At 42.9% G+C, this 18620-nt stretch overlaps 1 protein-coding gene across 1 annotated transcript in view; it reads right to left on the reverse strand.

The window, feature by feature from the left end:
* Positions 1–17180, reverse strand: part of LOC148666008 (antigen WC1.1-like) — a 31986-nt gene extending 14806 nt beyond the window's left edge. The window contains exons 1-14 of the mRNA XM_088630965.1: positions 17144–17180; positions 15527–15877; positions 11743–12057; positions 10217–10531; positions 8682–8903; positions 8434–8532; positions 7368–7682; positions 6061–6363; positions 5255–5308; positions 4775–5080; positions 4409–4456; positions 3958–4104; positions 3309–3398; positions 2492–2563 (exon numbers count right to left, since the gene is read on the reverse strand). Coding sequence (XP_088487091.1) covers positions 2492–2563; positions 3309–3398; positions 3958–4104; positions 4409–4456; positions 4775–5080; positions 5255–5308; positions 6061–6363; positions 7368–7682; positions 8434–8532; positions 8682–8903; positions 10217–10531; positions 11743–12057; positions 15527–15877; positions 17144–17180 — 2674 coding nt within the window. The remainder of the gene's footprint in view (positions 1–2491; positions 2564–3308; positions 3399–3957; positions 4105–4408; positions 4457–4774; positions 5081–5254; positions 5309–6060; positions 6364–7367; positions 7683–8433; positions 8533–8681; positions 8904–10216; positions 10532–11742; positions 12058–15526; positions 15878–17143) is intronic.
* Between the last annotated feature and the right edge of the window lie 1440 nt (positions 17181–18620).

Genomic DNA, 18620 nt, shown 5'->3' on the forward strand with positions numbered 1-18620 from the left:
ACCCAAATTATAATGTAACATGCCACTGTTTGTGCATGAACAAAGTTATACTGCAATTTTCCTTAGATACGTGATTAAAAAAATATTTTTTTTGAATCCCCGGCGGAACACACTCCATAAGAATCAGCGCTTTTATACAGTATATCGCCTTTAAACACATATATTTAAACACGCATTTACGATTTAAATCAAAACGCGATTCAAATCAATATAAATGTTTATTTTGTAACGCAAAGGTGACTATTCATTGTTATTATAAAGACTTAAATTCGATCATGTTGTGATATTTAGAAATATAAATTTGTTTGGTGCGAGTGAGGTTTTATTTAATCTCCGACCAAGGGAAACGTTTCATTTTTTCAGAGAAATGTTTGTTAAAAAATAAAGTCATAGTTCCATGGGATTCAATCACAGACTATGTGACATGGGAGTCAGGAAACTAACACACAGCGCCACCAGATTTGACAACACTATAAAAACGCTATAAAATAATGTGACTAGGCACAGAACACGTTTACAACACAGTACAATAATAAATGCTGACCATGACTTTAGAAGCATAAATTACCTTACACTCAATTTAAACACAAGCTGTCTTTAGCCCTCAAAGCTGGTTCATAAAGAAATGTAGAGATCCAGGCTCAGAACACACAGCTTCATTAGCGAATACATATGCAGGACAACTAGAGAAGACGTTTTACAGAGGATGGATTTTTAGAAACATCCCATCAGTGACATCACTGAAGTCAACTCCTAGGTACTGTAACTGTCGTGTGGATAGTTTCACAAGAATAAGACAAAGGTTTAAGCATCGCTTGTTCTAGATAAAACTGCACAAAAAAAAACAACAACCTATAATGTACTTCTTTGCGGCTCTGTTTGCCCAAATCATATATTCACAACGTGAAATCTAGAAAATAATATTACGTAACCAAAATCCGCAATATGGAAACAGAACCTGTGTAATTGTTGATAGATGATGTACTCGTAACATTTTTACAAGACGAACTACAACATTTAAAAAATGACTTGTATGTACTTGATATCTCTAATCAATCCACGGCGACATTGTTAAAAGCAGAGTCCCAGCACAAAACGAAACTAAAACGCATACCGTTTCGCGCTTCTTATTAGTTGCTCAAAAGTAATTTGACCGTATGAAATGCATAATATAAATCTAGAAACATATACGTGAGCAGTATTTATGCACTGTAGTATCGGTGTTAAGACATACCTCTCAAATACTGTAAATCAAGTTAAAAATATCCCAAGACCGATTCTGGTCACAATGAAACCATGTTTCGTGTATGTTTTCTTTAAAGTACCGAGACCAGCCATATACTGTATGTTTATGTTCCAAAATTAATATAGTTTATGGACCACACGCGTTGCAGTATGCTCCTATTCTTTTTATGCTCAGCTACTAAGATTTCCCTTCAGTGGTAAAATTAGATATGAATATTCAATACTTAAACGGGCACAGTTAAGACATTAAATATACATACTGTATACAGTACAGTTTTCATACGGTAATATGTTTATGTTCCTAAATCAATCTCTTTTATGAGCATGTAAAAGGCATGGTGATTCGATTCTCAAAAATTACTGTACTTTGCATGATTGGAAACAAATCCGTGATTGCGAAATGCTGTGGTGTTACTTTTACAAAGACGGTCAATGAAAAAAAGAATGTTGACCTTGGCAATACTTTGAGTTTACACTTACAGCTTGTCCAAGGTCATTCATTATTAATACTATTAGTAATATCTTCGTTAAAGACTTTGATGGCCACAGCTCAAACATGAGAGGTTGAGTTTATTAGCTCCACCTTGCGGAAATTCCGGATACTATTATTTTGCTTGTTGTATTATAGGAGAATTTACGGTAACTCGCGGTATTTACCGGTAACTCGCGGTATTTACCGGTAGCTTGCGGTAGACTGCGTACAGCGTACCGGAAAATAATGCGGTATCGCCCGCGCATTTTGAATGGCTGCATCTGTAAATTATTGATGTTTAGTGCCACTGTACTGTAATGCTTGAAACATTCTCATGGTGGGGGAAAATTTGGAAGACAGTGCATATTGGCCACAGAGCTGATGGGGACACGTCATCCCTGTATGACAAATATATGATTCGGTGATATAAGACTCACTAAGCCATGAGTGACCCATATCATGTACTGCAATTTTAAAGAATTGTGACATTGGGGTTGAATGTGGGATTTTGACTCTGACATAGGGTTTTTTATAGCACGGAGTGAAAAACAATTTTTAATATGTGATCAAGTGAAAATGACAGCAAAAATTAACTAACTATTGAAGATGGCATTAATTTACCAACAACATCATACTACCACTGCTCTGACATAACAAGCATGTTATAAAGACATCACTGAGTCTGCCAAATTGATTTACCAAGATTTCGAACAACAAACGTGTTTTCTTCTAAGGGTGTTGATAGAAACACATGTGCAAGGGGGCTATGTTTACCTGGGACTGGGTCTCCCTTACTGTCTTCCAAATCGTCGTATTCAGAGGGCAACTCATCAGAGAGGAATCTCCCTGTGAAAAGGAGGACAGAGCAGAGATACCTGCAGTCAGACAGCAGCCTCAATGCATCTAATGTCTTTTCCCACTGGGGAAAAGCCAGGGTGTGAACACTAACTCAGAGTTTGTGCTTTTAAAAAGTGACAAATGCTGCACTGAATTATTTCTATTCAGTTAAACAATGATAAGAGTAAATTCACTGTTGCTATGAGGTGTGATATTCAAATGTGTTGCATAACAGTGCTGTGCATCCATTGCTAATCAAGAAATTCACATCCAGTTATTAAAATAGGGAAGATTTTTCTCCAGCTGCTGCGAAGGCTTTGTGGTGGCTCTGTGGCTAAGGATCTGCACCTGTGGCTAGAAGGTTGTTGGTCGAATCCCACGGCTGGCAGAGGAATCCTACTCCATTGGGCCCCTGGGCAAGGCCCTTAACCCCAACTGCTCCAGGGGCGCCATATAAATGGCTGACCCTGCGCTCTGACAACAAGCTTCTCTCCCTGTCTATGTGTCTGTGTGGGGTATGCGAAAAGACAAATTCCTAATACAAGTAATTGTATATGGCCAATAAAATGATCTTATATTATCTTAAAATAATTGGTCCACAGAGTCAGTAATGACAACCTGGGCACACACATTCTGCGGCAGTGTGTTTCTTCATGTGTTGAGACTGTAGTACTGAGTGTTGAGCATGTTCTCTTGCCTCCTATACAAGAGAGGGTGCTGTCATGGTTGATGGCCAATGTGTGTGTCCACTCACCTCTCCTGAGGGCTCCCTCTGCAGTCAGTGTGAAGTCAATTTCCTGGTACAGAGCTTCATTCATGGGCTTGACCTCTGCTTCAGTTAAAGCTTTGGAAAAGAACAGAGAAGTAGACACATTGCTGCATATCTTAAGAAAAAGTTAATTTATTATTATTATTATTATTATTATTATTATTATTATTACTATATTTTTATGGGTATTTTTTTATCAGAAGGGAGACAAACTCAAAACCCCGGAACCTTGGCCTGTCACCTCACTAGACTGCAATCCCTGGACCATTGTTTATTGTTTATTGTCAGGTAAGAGCTCTGTGAAGGCCAGCACACATCTCACTGCTTGATCGTGAAATGATGAGAGCTGAATTCTGAATAGCACAGGTCAGGACACCCAGTCTGGAAGCTCTGATTTCCTGACCTCACCTGGGAAGAATCTCTCACCTTGTAAGGTTGATGTATAGTTTGAAATGCAACGTGAATATATTATTTCTCATTAAGATTGAGCATCCTTTAATTATCAGGATATACAGTGGCAAATAAATGGATGTTATAACTCCAGATTGGACATACACAAGCTCTTGCATGAGCTTATCACTGTAATAAACACAAAGCTCTTCTCAGGGTTTTCCCAATTGGACTCACTCCTTACCTTTACGCAGTCTCCTGTTCCATATCAGCTGCCCAACTAGCAGGACCAGCAGCACAAAGACCAGAGCTCCCAGCAGGAAGAAGACCACAGCTGGGACAGTCCAGCCTCCTGGCTCCTGCTTTGGCTGTCTGGGTAATTTAGTGACCCCTGGTAAAGCCAGAAAAGGAGAGGAGCTCAGAAGAGGAGATGTAGTGTTGGTTAAATACAAACACTCGAAGCTTAGATCAGACGTCTCTTACTATCTGTTAAGAAGTTTCAACTGTCTCGGTTTTGTAAGTGTAAGTGATGTCAATAAAACCCAACAGAAGGTCAACCCACGACCTCCACCAGACCAGTAAAACTGTTAGTGTCATGCCAAGAAGAGAGAGAAAAGGTTTCTGCACTGCATATGCGAAGACGCATAAGTATGGAGAATAAGGATTATTTGGAACAGGAAAGCCTTGTAATTTACTTGTTGCTGCTGCTGGAGTAGCTGTTGTAACTGTTGTAGTTGTCAAACCTGGGGAAGAGAAAAGAAAAGCTTGTTTTAGAGAAATCAAGCATGTGGTCTAGCTGTCTGTCCAGATTTAAATCCCTTTACATTTGTCAGAGAAGTCAAGAGAATTCACAAATGGAGATCAGAGCAGGAGAACCTAGATAGGCCTGGGCTTGAATCACTTCCTGCAACTAAATTAATTGGCTTAACAAGAGCTGAATGTTGCCCCTGCTTAGAATGATCATGAAATAAAGGAAATGACATGGCAGAACACGAAACTCCTGCAGAGATAAGAATCCCTGTTTGTAATGTATTGAAAATCCTCCATCCCTCCAATCTTACCAGTACAAGTAACCCCTGCATCCTCCTTGTGCTGACAGTCACTCTGATTCAGTCCAGAGTGACAGCAGTCCCACAGGAGAAGCTCACTGCCCCTGCAGTTCACTTCGTCCAGCCAGATGGCACCACTCCCTGGTCCGAATGGGGCCTCTATTGCTGCACTCACTGCGTCCCCACAGCCCAGCTGTCTGCAGACCACCTGGGCATCCTGCAGGTCCCAGGAGTCGTCACAGACTGTCCCCCAGGAGCCCTCGTACCGCAGCTCCACCCGGCCAGAGCAGTTAGTGCCTCCAGCCAGGCGCAGAGCCTCTGATGATGAAAAACCAGAACAATGTAAGAACCCCAGAGATCTGATTGGATGCAGACTTTAAAGGAGCACTGCCTGTTGGTTAATCATGGGGAGTGTTTGCTTCGCAACATTTGATTGAATCATCCCATGCTGAGATGATTACGCTTCTGGGGTCACAGCAGCTGTAAACTAACCTGTGCAGTGCTGCTGAGTGGGGTCCTCAGAGCAGGGCCTGTGGTTGCTGGAGGCTGGAAAAACAGGATTTTGTTGAGGCTGCAGAATGGAGACCTGGAAACTGTACCTGACAAGACCTTTTATAACACTTCAGTTATTACTGCTATATAACATTACATTACAATAGCAGCATGTACAATAATAAATGAGGGTTAAACTGCTGCTGACTCACATATTTAGACTGAAAGTTTTGCTACAGCTATAGGTGACTAGGAAGTGTCTCATTTTTAGATACACTTTGTGATATCTGGCAGAGTAAACACTTCTAGCTGAGATGTGGAGGATCCCCTGATCAATAATAATTGCAATTTTAACTTGGTATACCTAGGTAATTAAGTCACGGGTTAATGATTGTCAATGAGCAGTACAAAAAACACACCATATAAGGTCACATGAAGACCACAGGGAGTCATATTACTATTCAATATGACATATGACTTCTATGTGGTTAATTCTTCTTTGTGGTTAATTTTTTCATCATGGTTGCTTGACCCTGGATAGGCTACAGCTCCCATGTGACTATAAATTGGAAGAAGTGATAAGAAAACGGATGGATGGAGAGATGATTTATTGAAGTTGGCCTTTGATGAATTGTTAAAGCAGAAGGCAAAACTGTTTATTAAATTCTTAACATGTCCTTTGAATTCCAAAGCCTTTATTCCACTCCCTCATTAGCCTCTCATTCCACATAGTTCATATAAGTTCTAGCATGGAAGAATCAATATGGACTTCTTTTATGACAGGGAAAAGCATGAGATCTTTTTACCTGAGCAGGTGATCTCAGCCACTTCCCAGTCTTCACACTCATTCTGACCCCAGGGGGAGGAGGGACACTGCCACAGGGTGGAGTCATGTTTGCGACAGGAGACAAAGTCCAGCCATTTGGGATCAAGGCTCAGCCTGGAGTCTGTCTCTCTGACGGTGCCCTTGTCTCCACAGCCCAGCTGTTTACAGATCACTGCAGCTGTAATGTCCGTCATGCCGTTCTGACACACACTGCCCCAGGTGCCATTGTAGTAAACCTCTGCCTGTCCTGAGCAGCCTGCAGACAGCCTCAGCTGCTTGTGCTCTGGGAAGAAAGTGAGAAACCAAGAAAGAAATCCCTCTTACATAAACAGCTTAACCTTATTCCAATACAACAGTTAAAATTCTCAAAAACAATATTGCTCTACAATATATTTCATATTTGGGTCTGATCTGAAGCATTTTTTTCAACATAGAGCACTCAGAGTCACAAGACTTTTATAGATCAACATTTTCACACCTATGAAAATAATGGCAAATATAATAATATAATATTTTAATAATATTTTAAGTTCTCATCGTCTACATGTCGTTGATTTGTTTCATGAAGTGGAACAATCAATTGTTGATATCCAATCCAAAATGTGTATATATTTATATTTGTCACTTAGTACTGACACTTAATATAAATGATCTCCAGAGTGAGTCTGTGCCACGATTGCCTCCATCATCTGATATTCTTTCTCTCCCCACTCACTCCTGTCAGCACTGTAGGCTCCATATTGACCAAGTGTCCACTTTCACACATTACTCTCCACCTCCTCAGCCCCAGAAGCTTCAGTCTGTTTTTCTGAGGCCCAATTGAAATTTGAATTTTTGCCCCAGTTTTAAATCTTCAGCAGATGGAAACATGTTTTCCTCTGGTATTTGTTTGTACTTGGCTCTGTCCATTTTTCCTATGGTCTTAATGATTTCCTCATAGTCCCTGCTGAAGAGAAGCAACACTGCCATGCTTGACTGGTTGGTAGTGTTTACTGGGGTATGTTGGATCTGTATTTTGTATTTAGACCAAATGTCCACGTTTAGTCTTATCTCTTATGGGATTTGAGATGGGTTTTTGAATTCTGTCCAAACTCCCTATGTTGAGGAACAGGGATATTTTCTGACTCACAGACATTTCCTCCCATCTCAGCCTATTAAACTCCAGTTCTTTCAACTTTGATCTCAAAAAGGGATATGTATATTTTTTAAAGACTAAAAACATATAATAACAATTTATTTTTTTACACCTTTGCACAGATTTCAAACATAAAAATATAGCCCTCTAACCTGAACACAGGATTCTCACATCCTCCTTGTGTCTACAGTCATGCTGTCCCCACCCTGCTGAGGGACACTCCCACAGAGACGACTCGTTCCCCTTACAGCCCACCTCGTCCAGCCAGATGGGTCCAGTTCCCTGGCTGAAGGAGGCCGGCACTGGGGCACTGAGGGCCGTCCCACACTGGAGCTGCCTGCACACCACCTGAGAGTCTGCCAGGTCCCAGGAGTCATCGCAGATTGTCCCCCAGGAGCCACTGTGATAAACCTCCAGCCTCCCAGCACAATCATCGCCTCCCCCAACCAGCCTGAGGGAGCGCTGGGCTAAGAGCAGAGAGTCAGAGGTTAGGGGTCAGAGGTGTCTACTACTAAGACGTGAATATGACCTCTAGAGGGACACAATTTGCTAAGAGAGTTATGGTCTAAGAGGAACAGACAGTATTAGCAATAATACCTTTCTTTCCAGTATTAGAATTAATTATAATAAATTAAAATTGCAATAAAACTGTAAAATACAAATATAATTTTCTAACTAATTGGAAAGGAATGATGATTTTTTTTATACTGCCAGGTGTGTATTTGGGTGAAATATTAACATCTGTGAAAAATAGACCCTTAACAAAAAAAAAATATTTTAAAAAGTAACGAAGGCTAGAAGTTATGAAACAGTTGCATCAATGAGCGGAAAGAAAACAGACTGAATTTATTCAATAAACACAAAAAAGGGACAGTAAAAATTAAATCTCATTCATTATTAATTGGTTTAATAATTTATCATTTTTTTATTTCCATCACCTTGTGGAAACTGATGATTAGTAAAGGAAGGATTTAACACACAAAGCCTCATGTGCATTGATATAGTATACTATAAATGCCAAACAACTGAGATCCAATCCAGTGCTACAATCCAATTTGCTTCTAGGAACACAGCTTCTAGGAAAAGATTTGCCTCTTCCTTTCAGTACTGCAAGTTCGTAAGTAATATTAATTAAATGGGATCTCTGATATTTGGATGATTTAAACCAACATTCACAGTCTCAAGCCGTTTCAAAGTGTAATGAAGCTTAGCACTCACTAGAGCAGAGCAGGGCCACTTCCTGTCCAGGGCTGCAGCTGACTGTCTGTGGAGAACTGCAGTTCACCAGGTCAGACTCATCACCCAAGCACTGAATACCTGTCAGACACACAACACTGTCACTGTCCCAAACAGAGAGGAGTTATAGACTTGTAGTACAGAGCACTGAATACCTGTCAGACACAGAGCACTGTCGCCTGTCCCATACAGAGAAGAGTTATAGACTTATACTACAGAGCACTGAATACCTGTCAGACACAGAGCACTGTCGCCTGTCCCATACAGAGAAGAGTTATAGATTTGCACTACAGAGCCACAGCCCAGCTGTCTGCAGACTACAGAAGCCTCTTTGTTGTCCCAAGAGCCCATGAGAATGGTCTTCCAAGTCCTGTTGTATTGAACCTCCACCCTGCCTTCACAGTGACTCCTTCCTCCAGTTAGGCGGACGTCCTGGGCTGAAAGCACTGGTCCTGAGATAAAAGATATCAGGTGAAAAAATATTTATTCTCTTAATTCTTGTGATGCTGCAGATATTTAGTTAAAACATAGTATTTCCGTGTCCTGGAAAAAATATTAAAGATGAAGTATTCTGCCAAATTATATTATAGATTTTGCTTCTATTTTTCTAAAAATAAATTCAGTTGTATATCTGTCACGGACATCGGAAGGAACGAACCGTGGAATGGCAGGAGAGCGGAAAAAGACCCTATGCGAAGTGGTGGAATGGGGGGTTAGCCCGGGCTCAGCAGTTCAGGAGTTGTATAGAAACCAATGCCCTCAGGCAGCAGATGGAGTGGTGACCTTGTGCTAGGCGGGTCTCTGGAAATCTGAACGTTAATGCTGAGTGAAGGTAAATGAGTGACCCGGAAATATATAGCCCCAGACAGAGAGACACCGGAAGGAAAGCGAAAAACAGAAAACTAGGGACAGGACTGAGTAGGAGCATCCTCTTGCTACAGAGGGCGTGACAATATCATTATGTGAGAACGATATTTACATAGAGTAAGAATAGATCAGAATAAATCAAAGACCTCTTTAAAATAATAAAAGCATGCTTTGCCATCATGATTTATTTTGTGATTTTATTCTTCTTTTGGGAATAAAATATGTAAATATGTTAATATCTTGTGATGCCACAAGGGGCATAATCCTTGAAGAACAGTACTTTGCCCAAAGTATCGTCCATTTTAGACAGGCATTTGCCTGTTCTAGGTTGGCCGCAAGTGAACTCAAGCATTCAAAGTGGTGTCTGCTTGCCCATATAAATTAACTTCTGAGGTGGAGAAGGGCTGCTGCTTTGGTAGAAGTGCAGGGTGACAGAAGGCTGCTAAACTGAGAAAGCTAAGGAATTACTTTGGAAACTGTGCAGACCTAATAGAAAACTGGACTGTAGGAAAACAGAAGAGTAAGGACCTGAGGGGGAAACTGAATTGTGGAATGGCCCATGGACTGAGAGTGTGGAAAAACCTTATTTTGCTCATAAAAGACAATTAAACACACAAGTTACCAGGATAGATGCCTGGTGTTTAGTTAGGGAGATCACTTAGGAGTAAGTCAGTTAGGACCTTGAACATGAGCTAGGATTATTTTAGCTTTATTTTATTTTTGATTATTTTATAAATAAATCAAACAATGTTTAAAATAACAGTCTTTAAAGGATGTATCCCTGAGTTTGATCTGCCTATTTTTCATGTCCTGTGATCACTGTGCCACTGCAGAATCACAATCAACATTTATAAACTCTAAAAATACAAAAACACAATTGGCACCCTCCTGAACTCACCAGAGCAAACAAGTCCTGCATCGTCCCTGTGAGAGCAAAGCACCCCCCCCAAGGCAGATGTTGCACACAGAGATAAGTGAGCCTCGCTGCCATCACAGAGGAAATGATCTTTCCACACTGAGCCCTCTCTCTCTCCAAACCAGGCCTGTCCTGGAGCGGCTACAGCCACCCCACAGCCCAGCTGCCGGCAGAGAACACTGGCGTCTCTCAGGTCCCAGTACTGGTCACACACTGTCCCCCACTTGCCGTTGTACTCCAGCTCCACTCGGCCAGAGCAGGGGTCCGAGCCGTTTGCCAGCCTAAACGCTGTGTATCCTGACAGGAGAAACAACAGGCAGAGTTAGACTCCATGTGAAGGAAAGGAACTGTGTGTGGAACTGGCCACTCCTCTGGGCTCAGTTACAGGTCTGTATAAAGAGCCAGGAGGAAACGGGTCTTGGTTTGTGTGTGGGAAGGAGGGAGAGTGAGAGCTGCATGAGTAATTCTGATTAGTGATTGCTGTCTCAGGAACATGTGAAATGCATTGTTAAAGACCCTATGTGACAAGGTATAATCTGGTAGTGACTGAAGTTAGCCATTACGGAAGACACAGCAGGATCGGGCCAAGTAGGAACACAGGGGCGTGATGACGACAGTGAGCCCAAAAGGAAGTCCAATGGGGGAATTCAGGGCACAGCTCAAGGTCCAGGTGCGAGGAGATCCATCCGAGATGAACACAGAGAATAGGGAGGAATACGAATAGTTAAAAGCATAATGGGACAAGGTGCTCCGAGCCCCAGACTCAGTAGATCAGGACGTCCAGGATAAAGGCCGTGCACTTGGACTCTTCCTGTGCCTGGTGGATAGGCGGGCTTAAAAAGAGAAAGGGGAATAAGACACAGCACGGAAGAGTATAACTGGAAACACAATAAAAAAGTTGTGGAGTGCCCTCTAAAGAAGGGATGACGACCGTGACAACTAACTGGACTGTTTTACTAGTCAGTGAACTCAGTGTGGCTTGAGAAGATACAGCTTCAACTGCATCACAGGTGCTGGACAGGTGAGCTTTATGGTAGTTTGTTTGCCAAGGTCAGTGGGGTTAAATTGAGCTGCCAAGTAACTGTCCAGCTGGACCAGGGCTGTCTGGAAGTTTTGCAAGGTACAGGGTGAGTACTGATTTGAATTGATTCCCTGAGCTGTACTGAATCATATGAATCTTACTGAGAAGACTCAGACTGCTTAGCTCTACCCAGGACAGCAGCTGGTAAACTGCCTGCCCTCTCCTCCGCCGACCTCACTCTTACAGAATCCACACAGAAAACACCCCTCCCCCCCCCCAGAATACCAGCTTTTGCAAGAACAGCTCCAAGCTGTACTCATCATGTCTTGAGCCTTACCAGTACTCCTGTGCTCTGATTCGAGTGTTTCTCCACCGATCTCCAGGAAAAAACCATCAGATGCATTTGGACCAAATCATAGTTTATAATAGGAAAAATTAAAGCACAAAACCTTGTAATGAGCGAATAAGTGTGAAATGATGCTCTCACCTGAACAAACAATGCTCACATCATTTTTGTGGGTGCAGTTCTGGTGCTGTCTGGTGGAGGATGGACAAAAGGTTAGGTGGGTTTCATTGCCCTGGCACTGGATCTCTTCCGAACAGATTGGACCCTGCCCCTCTCCAAAGTAAGCTCCGCCCAAGACAGCTTTGGGAATCCCACAATTCTCTTGTCTACAGATGACCTCTGCATCCTTCCAGTCAAAGTCATTCTCACACACTGTGCCCCAGGTCAGATCAGACATGACCTCAACACGCCCTGAGCAGGGATTACTACCATCCACCAGCCTCACTCGGTAAAGATCTGTATTTACAATCAGAAACATAAATGCCATTAACTCTTTACCACTGAAAGATAGCCACAGCTGCCACAGATAAGGCGAGCATTAAGATATATGAGTTGTAAAATAAGTTAAGTTAAAATTGCTGTGTGACCGAGGTGTGTTGGTGTGTGAGGAGGTGAGGCTTGTTTATTAGTGATGAGGTGAGGTGTGTTGGTGAGTAAGGTGGTGGGGTGTGTTGTTGTGTGAGGAGGTGAGGTGTGTTGGTGTCAGAAGAGGTCAGATGTGTTAGTAAGTGATGAGGTGAGGTGTGTTGGTGTGTAAGGAGGTGAAGTGTGTTGTTGTGTGAGGAGGTGAAGTGTGTTGGTGTGTGAGGATGAGGGTTGTGTTTGTGTGTGAGGATGAGGGTTGTGTTTGTGTGTGAGGATGAGAGGTGTGTTGGTGTGTGACGATGAGGATTGTGTTGGTGTGTGACGATGAGGATTGTGTTGGTGTCAGAGGAGGTGAGATATGTTGGTGTGTAAGGAGGGGAAGTGTGTTGGTGTGTGAGGAGGTGAAGTGTGTTGATGTGTGAGGATGAGGGGTGTGAAGGCGTGAGAGGAGGCGAGGTGTGTTGGTGTGTGAGGAGGTGAAGTGTGTTGGTGTGTGACGATGAGGGGTGTGTTAGTGTGTGAGGATGAGAGGTGTGTTGGTGTGTGAGGATGAGAGGTGTGTTGGTGTCAGAAGAGGTGAGATGCGTTGGTGCGTAAGGAGGTGAGGTGTGTTGGTGTGTAAGGAGGTTAGGTGTGTTGGTGTGTGAGGATGAGGGTTGTGTTTGTGTGTGAGGATGAGAGGTGTGTTGTTGTGTGAGGAGGTGAAGTGTGTTGGTCTGTGAGGATGAGAGGTGTGTTGGTATAAGAAGAGGTGAAATGTGTTGGTTTGTAAGGAGGTGAAGTGTGTTGTTGTTTGACAATGAGGGGTGTATTGGTGTGTGACCATGAGGGGTGTGTTAGTGTGTGAGATTGAGAGGTGTGTTGGTGTGTAAGGAGGTAAAGTGTGTTGGTGTGTGAGGATGAGAGGTGTGTTGGTGTCAGAGGAGGTGAAGTGTGTTGGTGTGTGAGGATGAGAGGTGTGTTGGTGTCAGAGGAGGTGGGATGTGTTGGTGTTTAGGGAGGCGAGGTGTGTTGGTGTGTGAGGATGAGAGGTGTCTTGGTCTGTGAGGATGAGAGGTGTGTTGGTGTCAGAAGAGGTGAGATGCGTTGGTGCATAAGGAGGTGAGGTGTGTTGGTGTGTAAGGAGGTTAGGTGTGTTGGTGTCAGAGGATGAGAGGTGTGTTGGTATGTGAGGATGAGAGGTGTGTTGGCGTCTAAGGAGGTGAAGTGTGTTGGTGTGTGAGGATGAGGGTTGTGTTTGTGTGTGAGGATGAGAGGTGTGTTGGTGTATAAGGAGGTGAAGTCTGTTGGTGTGTGACGATGAGAGGTGTGTTGGTATCAGAAGAGGTGAGATATGTTGATTTGTAAGGAGGTGAAGTGTGTTATTGTGTGACGATGAAGGGTGTATTGGTGTGTGACCATGAGGGGTGTGTTGGTGTGTGAGGAGGAGAAGTCTGTTGGTGTGTGATGATGAGGGGTGTGTGAGGATGAGAGGTGTGTTGGTGTCAGAGGAAGTGAAGTGTGTTGGTGTGTGAGAAGGTGAAGTCTGTTGGTGTGTGAGGATGAGAGGTGTGTTAGTGTCAGAGGAGGCGAGGTGTGTTGGTGTGTGAGGATGAGAGGTGTGTTGGTGTGTGAGGATGAGAAGTGTGTTGGTGTGCGAGGAGGTGAAGTGTGTTGGTGTGTGAGTATGAGAGGTGTGTTGGTGTGCGAGGAGGTGAAGTGTGTTGGTGTGTGACGATGAGGGTGTGTGTTAGTGTGTGAGGGTGAGAGGTGTGTTGGTGTGCAAGGAGATGAAGTGTGTTGCTGTGTGAGGATGAGGGGTGTGTTAGTGTGTGAGGATGAGAGGTGTGTTGGTGTTAGAGGAGGTGTGGTTTGTTGTTGTGTAAGGAGGTGAGGTGTGTTGTTGTGCGAGGATGAGAGGTGTGTTGGTGTCAGAAGAGGTGAGACGTGTTGTTGTGTAAGGACGTAAAGTGTGTTGTTGTCTGAGGAGGTGAAGTGTGTTGTTGTGTCAGGATGAGAGGTGTGTTGGTTCAGAGGAGGCTAGGTGTGTTGGTTTGTAAGGAGGTGAAGTGTGTTGTGTGACGATGAGGGGTGTGTTGGTGTGTGATGATGATGGATGTGTTAGTGTGTGAGGATGAGAGGTGTGTGAGGATGAGAGGTTTGTTTGTGTCAGAGGAGGTGGGGTGTGTTGGTTTGTAAGGAGGTGAAGTGTGTAGGTGTGGGAGGATGAGAGGTTTGTTGGTGTCAGAGGAGGTGGGGTGTGTTGGTTTGTAAGGAGGTAAAGTGTGTTGGTGTGTGAGGAGGTGAAGTATGTTGGTGTGTGACGATGATGTGTGTGTTGGTGTCAGAGGAGGCGAGTTGTGTTGGTGTGTGAGGATGAGGGGTGTGTGAGGATGAGAGGTTTGTTGGTGTCAGAGGAGGTGGGGTGTGTTGTGTAAGGAGGTGAGGTGTGTTGGTGTGTCAGGAGATGAGGCGTGTTGGTGTGTGAGGATGAGAGGTGTGTTAGTGTCAGAGGAGATGTGATGTGTTGGTGTGTAAGGAGGTGAAGTGTGTTATTGTGTGAGGAGGTGAAGTGTGTTAGTGTGTGACGATGAGAGGTGTGTTGGTGTGTGAGTATGAGAGGTGTGTTGGTGTGTGAGGAGGTGAAGTGTGTTGGTGTGTGAGGATGAGGGGTGTGTTGGTGTCAGAGGAGGCGAGGTGTGTTGGTGTGTGACGATGAGGGGTGCTTTAGTGTGAGGATTAGAGGTGTGTTGGTGTGTGAGGAGGTGAAGTGTGTTGGTGTGTGACGATGAGGGGTGTGTTAGTGTGTGAGGATGAGAGGTGTGTTGGTGTGTGAGGAGGTGAAGTGTGTTGGTGTGTGACAATGAGGGGTGTGTTTGTGTGTGACGATGGGGGTGCTTTAGTGTGTGAGGATGAGAGGTGTGTTGGTGTGTCAGGAGATGAGGCATGTTCATGTGTGAGGATGAGAGGTGTGTTGGTGTGTGATGAGGCATGGTGTGTTGGTGTCAGAGGATGAGAGGTGTGTTGGTGTGTGATGAGGCATGGTGTGTTGGTGTCAGAGGATGAGAAGTGTGTTGGTGTCAGAGGAGGTGAGATGTGTTGGTGAGTGATGAGGTGAGGTGTGTTGGTGAGTGAGAAGGTGAAGTGAGTTGGTGGGTAAGGAGTCAAAGTGTGTTGGTGTGAGGAGGTGAAGTATGTTAATAAGCAAACGAGTCATGAGTTAGTGATTTATGAGTTGCGGTGGGTTGGTGTGGGGGAGATTAAATTAAGTAATTTATTTTTGATATGATGAGAATTGTGATTGTGTTAGCAAGTTAATTGAATCGCCGTAATTCTTTCAAAAGAACTGTGTTCAACTCACCATCATAGCAGATGAAAGGAGCACGGTAAGTGCAAACATTATCATCCCATTTTCCCCTTTTACTGTCCTGTAAGTACACAGCACCACAGCCCTGAATTCCACCCACATTGTTCGGTTCCCCGGTGTCCCAGTTCTGGAATGAAAAGCTCTCCTGGTCTGACCATTTCCAGTCACTTCTGAAGAGGCCGATCCACACTTCATTGCCCTTTGCCGTGTCTTTGATCTTCTCATTCTCCCTCTGGCTCCTCACACTGACCAGGTCTGTGTGCTTCTCTCTACAGAATCTCTGAGCCTGTGGCCAGCTTCTTTGTTCCCGGATCAGAATGTATGTCAGTGCATTGACTGTTTCATCTGAATAGACAAAGGCTATGTGTAAATATACATGTTTTTTAATTAGATATACTATTTTTGTTTTAAAAAAGTATTGCAAAAATCATTGGACCATTTTTTTAAGTAGCCTTAAACTTTATTTCATAAATCCCTGCAAAAGTAGAGATTTATGTAGATGCTGTCATGGTTAACCCTTCATCTGTCATGTTATTGTCACACTGTAATGAAGTCAAAAAGTTTCAAGTGTAACCAGGTGACAAAAAGTGTGCGGTGCATGAGTTGGATATATTAGTATTGTCAAGCAGGCTGGTAGATAGTTCCCAAGTACAAGTTGCTGTCTTTGTGTCCTGTGCATCATTTGGAAACTCTGTGACACAAACACTTCCCTAAGTCAAACATGGCCAGCCTGTCACCCTGTCAGGGAAGACCACATGGTCCTCTTCTTCCTTGGTTGCTATTCACTTGATTCTGGTCACACAAGCCACCAACTCTTCACTCACTGTCTTCATTAGTCATTAGGCACTGAAATATTAAACCCCATTAACTTTATGTTGGAGTACTGTGTCTGCATTGCTGAGAAGCCTGTCTAGCTGTTCCCTGCTGTGGATGGAGGCCAGGTCAATATACTTGTCTCTGCAGTAACGCTGAGCATCAGTCCAATTCAGTGGCGTGCTCACAAAGTGATACTGACGTGTGCGACACAAAGAGAGCCCTGGAAACACACAACACAACACACAAGGAGTTTCAGACAAGTACCGCAACCACAAAAAAGTCAGGATGACATCAGTGGATGAGGTTGGTTCAGGGCAGAAATCTGCTTTTCCACTTGTCTAATACTGAGTCATGTCAATGGGCTTTATATGTGCCTTCCACAGAAAGAAATTTGATATCAGATCTTTTGGAAAGTTTGTTTAATATGTTCTTCACAGATACATTGTTTGGTGTATTGTCATCATCTTTTCTGGCTGCAGATGGTTGTCCATTAATGGCATTAGTGCTTTTTCATTACCAAGTAATTATAATCTTCCAACATGAAGGTTAAGCTTTTAACCTTCATGTTGGCTGTTGTTTGTATCTCTTTATTATCTTACAATATTATCTATATTGTATGAAGGGAAAGATATTTTTAAAGTAATTAATAATTAATTTTAAATAATGTATTCTGTATTTATATAATTTAATACTATAGTTATTATTTATTTAAATAAATAATCATTATTTTTAAACTATTATTTAAAGTAAATACACAGATAACAAAGAACAAGATATGCAGCAGAAAACACTGACCTGAGAACAGCAGGATGAGAAACACACTCTTCTCCATTCTTCTGGATTTCCAGTCTGGAAATGTATAGAGCAGCAAAGATATCAGGAATATAGAAAGAGGGAAAAAATAATAACATTGTGACATCAGAATCTAAACCTAATTCCCTAAAGGATTACCCAGGTTAACTGCATTTGTGTCCCAACAATACAGGAGATGCTGCTGATACCAATAGGCACTGGTATCACTCCAGAGCTGCAAGCCACTTGCTGTCATGAACACTTGAAGGCAATGTGAGAATGGACCTTTATAGTGTTATAAAGTAAAAGGAGGCTTAGTAAATTCATTTAGCAAGAAAAGTAACTGTGTTTTGTAAAGATACTGTAACAATGGACTGGTTGGATAAAAGTTGCACAATTAAATTGGAACAATGAATACGCAGATGTAGCCATTCTGTCACGACCACCAGGCAGTCAAGACCAACTCGTAAGCTAGCTAATCAGCCCCAGCAGAGGGTGATTATTAACAAACGCCGCCGCACGAGTTAAACCACCTGCGCACACTCACCGTGCGGTGCGCACTGCTATTTATACCATCTTCACCTGCTCCCCGCTGCTTGGTATTGAGTCTACTCCTTGAGAGCTCTACCTGGCGGTTTTCCCCCGTACCTCGTTTATTCTGGATTTTGGATTCCCCTTCTGCCTTTTCGACTTTGCACCTCGCCTCTCGCCTCGGACTGTTTGCTACCGGAGATCTTCCTGGATTACGATTTGCCTTTCGCCTTTTGACTACGTCCTTGCCTCTAGTTTTGGTTTGTTCGCCTGACTCATCTATTACCCGTGGCTGCATCTGCACAGGATCCTTGTATCTTCCCACCAGGGATTCCTAACAGAATACCGAGCCTCCTAACACATGAATGAGCTGTAAAACCCTGTGATGCGGGAATGGGGCTTCAGGTTGTCGCGGTACGTGATACACTGGTCAAAGGTGATCGACAGGTGGCACATGTGGTGCATTAGTTGTTATTGAAACAATTGCTTCATTAAATCTCTCTACTGTGCATGTTTAAATGTGCTTAATATAGAATATTGATACGGAACTTTACAACTAAAGGGAACTTTTGGTAGCTGAGCATAAAAACATCAAGAGCATAATGTCTCTGAACATCAGAAATTATATTAATACTCTTTATGGCTGGTAGTCGTACCTAAAATAAAAAAATACACTACTGTATTCCACCTTCTTCATTTACATTTTATGCATCAAAGTCTTTAACTCAATCACTTACTGTATTTATTTTAAAAAACATTTTATACGTGCTAGTTCTAACTATATTAAGTTGATATACAGATTCAGCTATTCAAAACGAGTAGGGTACGCTGCATTAAAACGCGGTGGGCATGTCGCATCACACCACATCATATCGCGTCATACCGTATAATACCACAATTATGATAATCGTATCCGGAATCACCGCCAGGTGGAGCTAATAAAGCTTAA

Source organism: Lepisosteus platostomus, chromosome 5 (assembly GCF_059453375.1).
Source record: "Lepisosteus platostomus isolate fLepPlt1 chromosome 5, fLepPlt1.hap1, whole genome shotgun sequence".
NCBI lineage: Eukaryota > Metazoa > Chordata > Actinopteri > Semionotiformes > Lepisosteidae > Lepisosteus > Lepisosteus platostomus.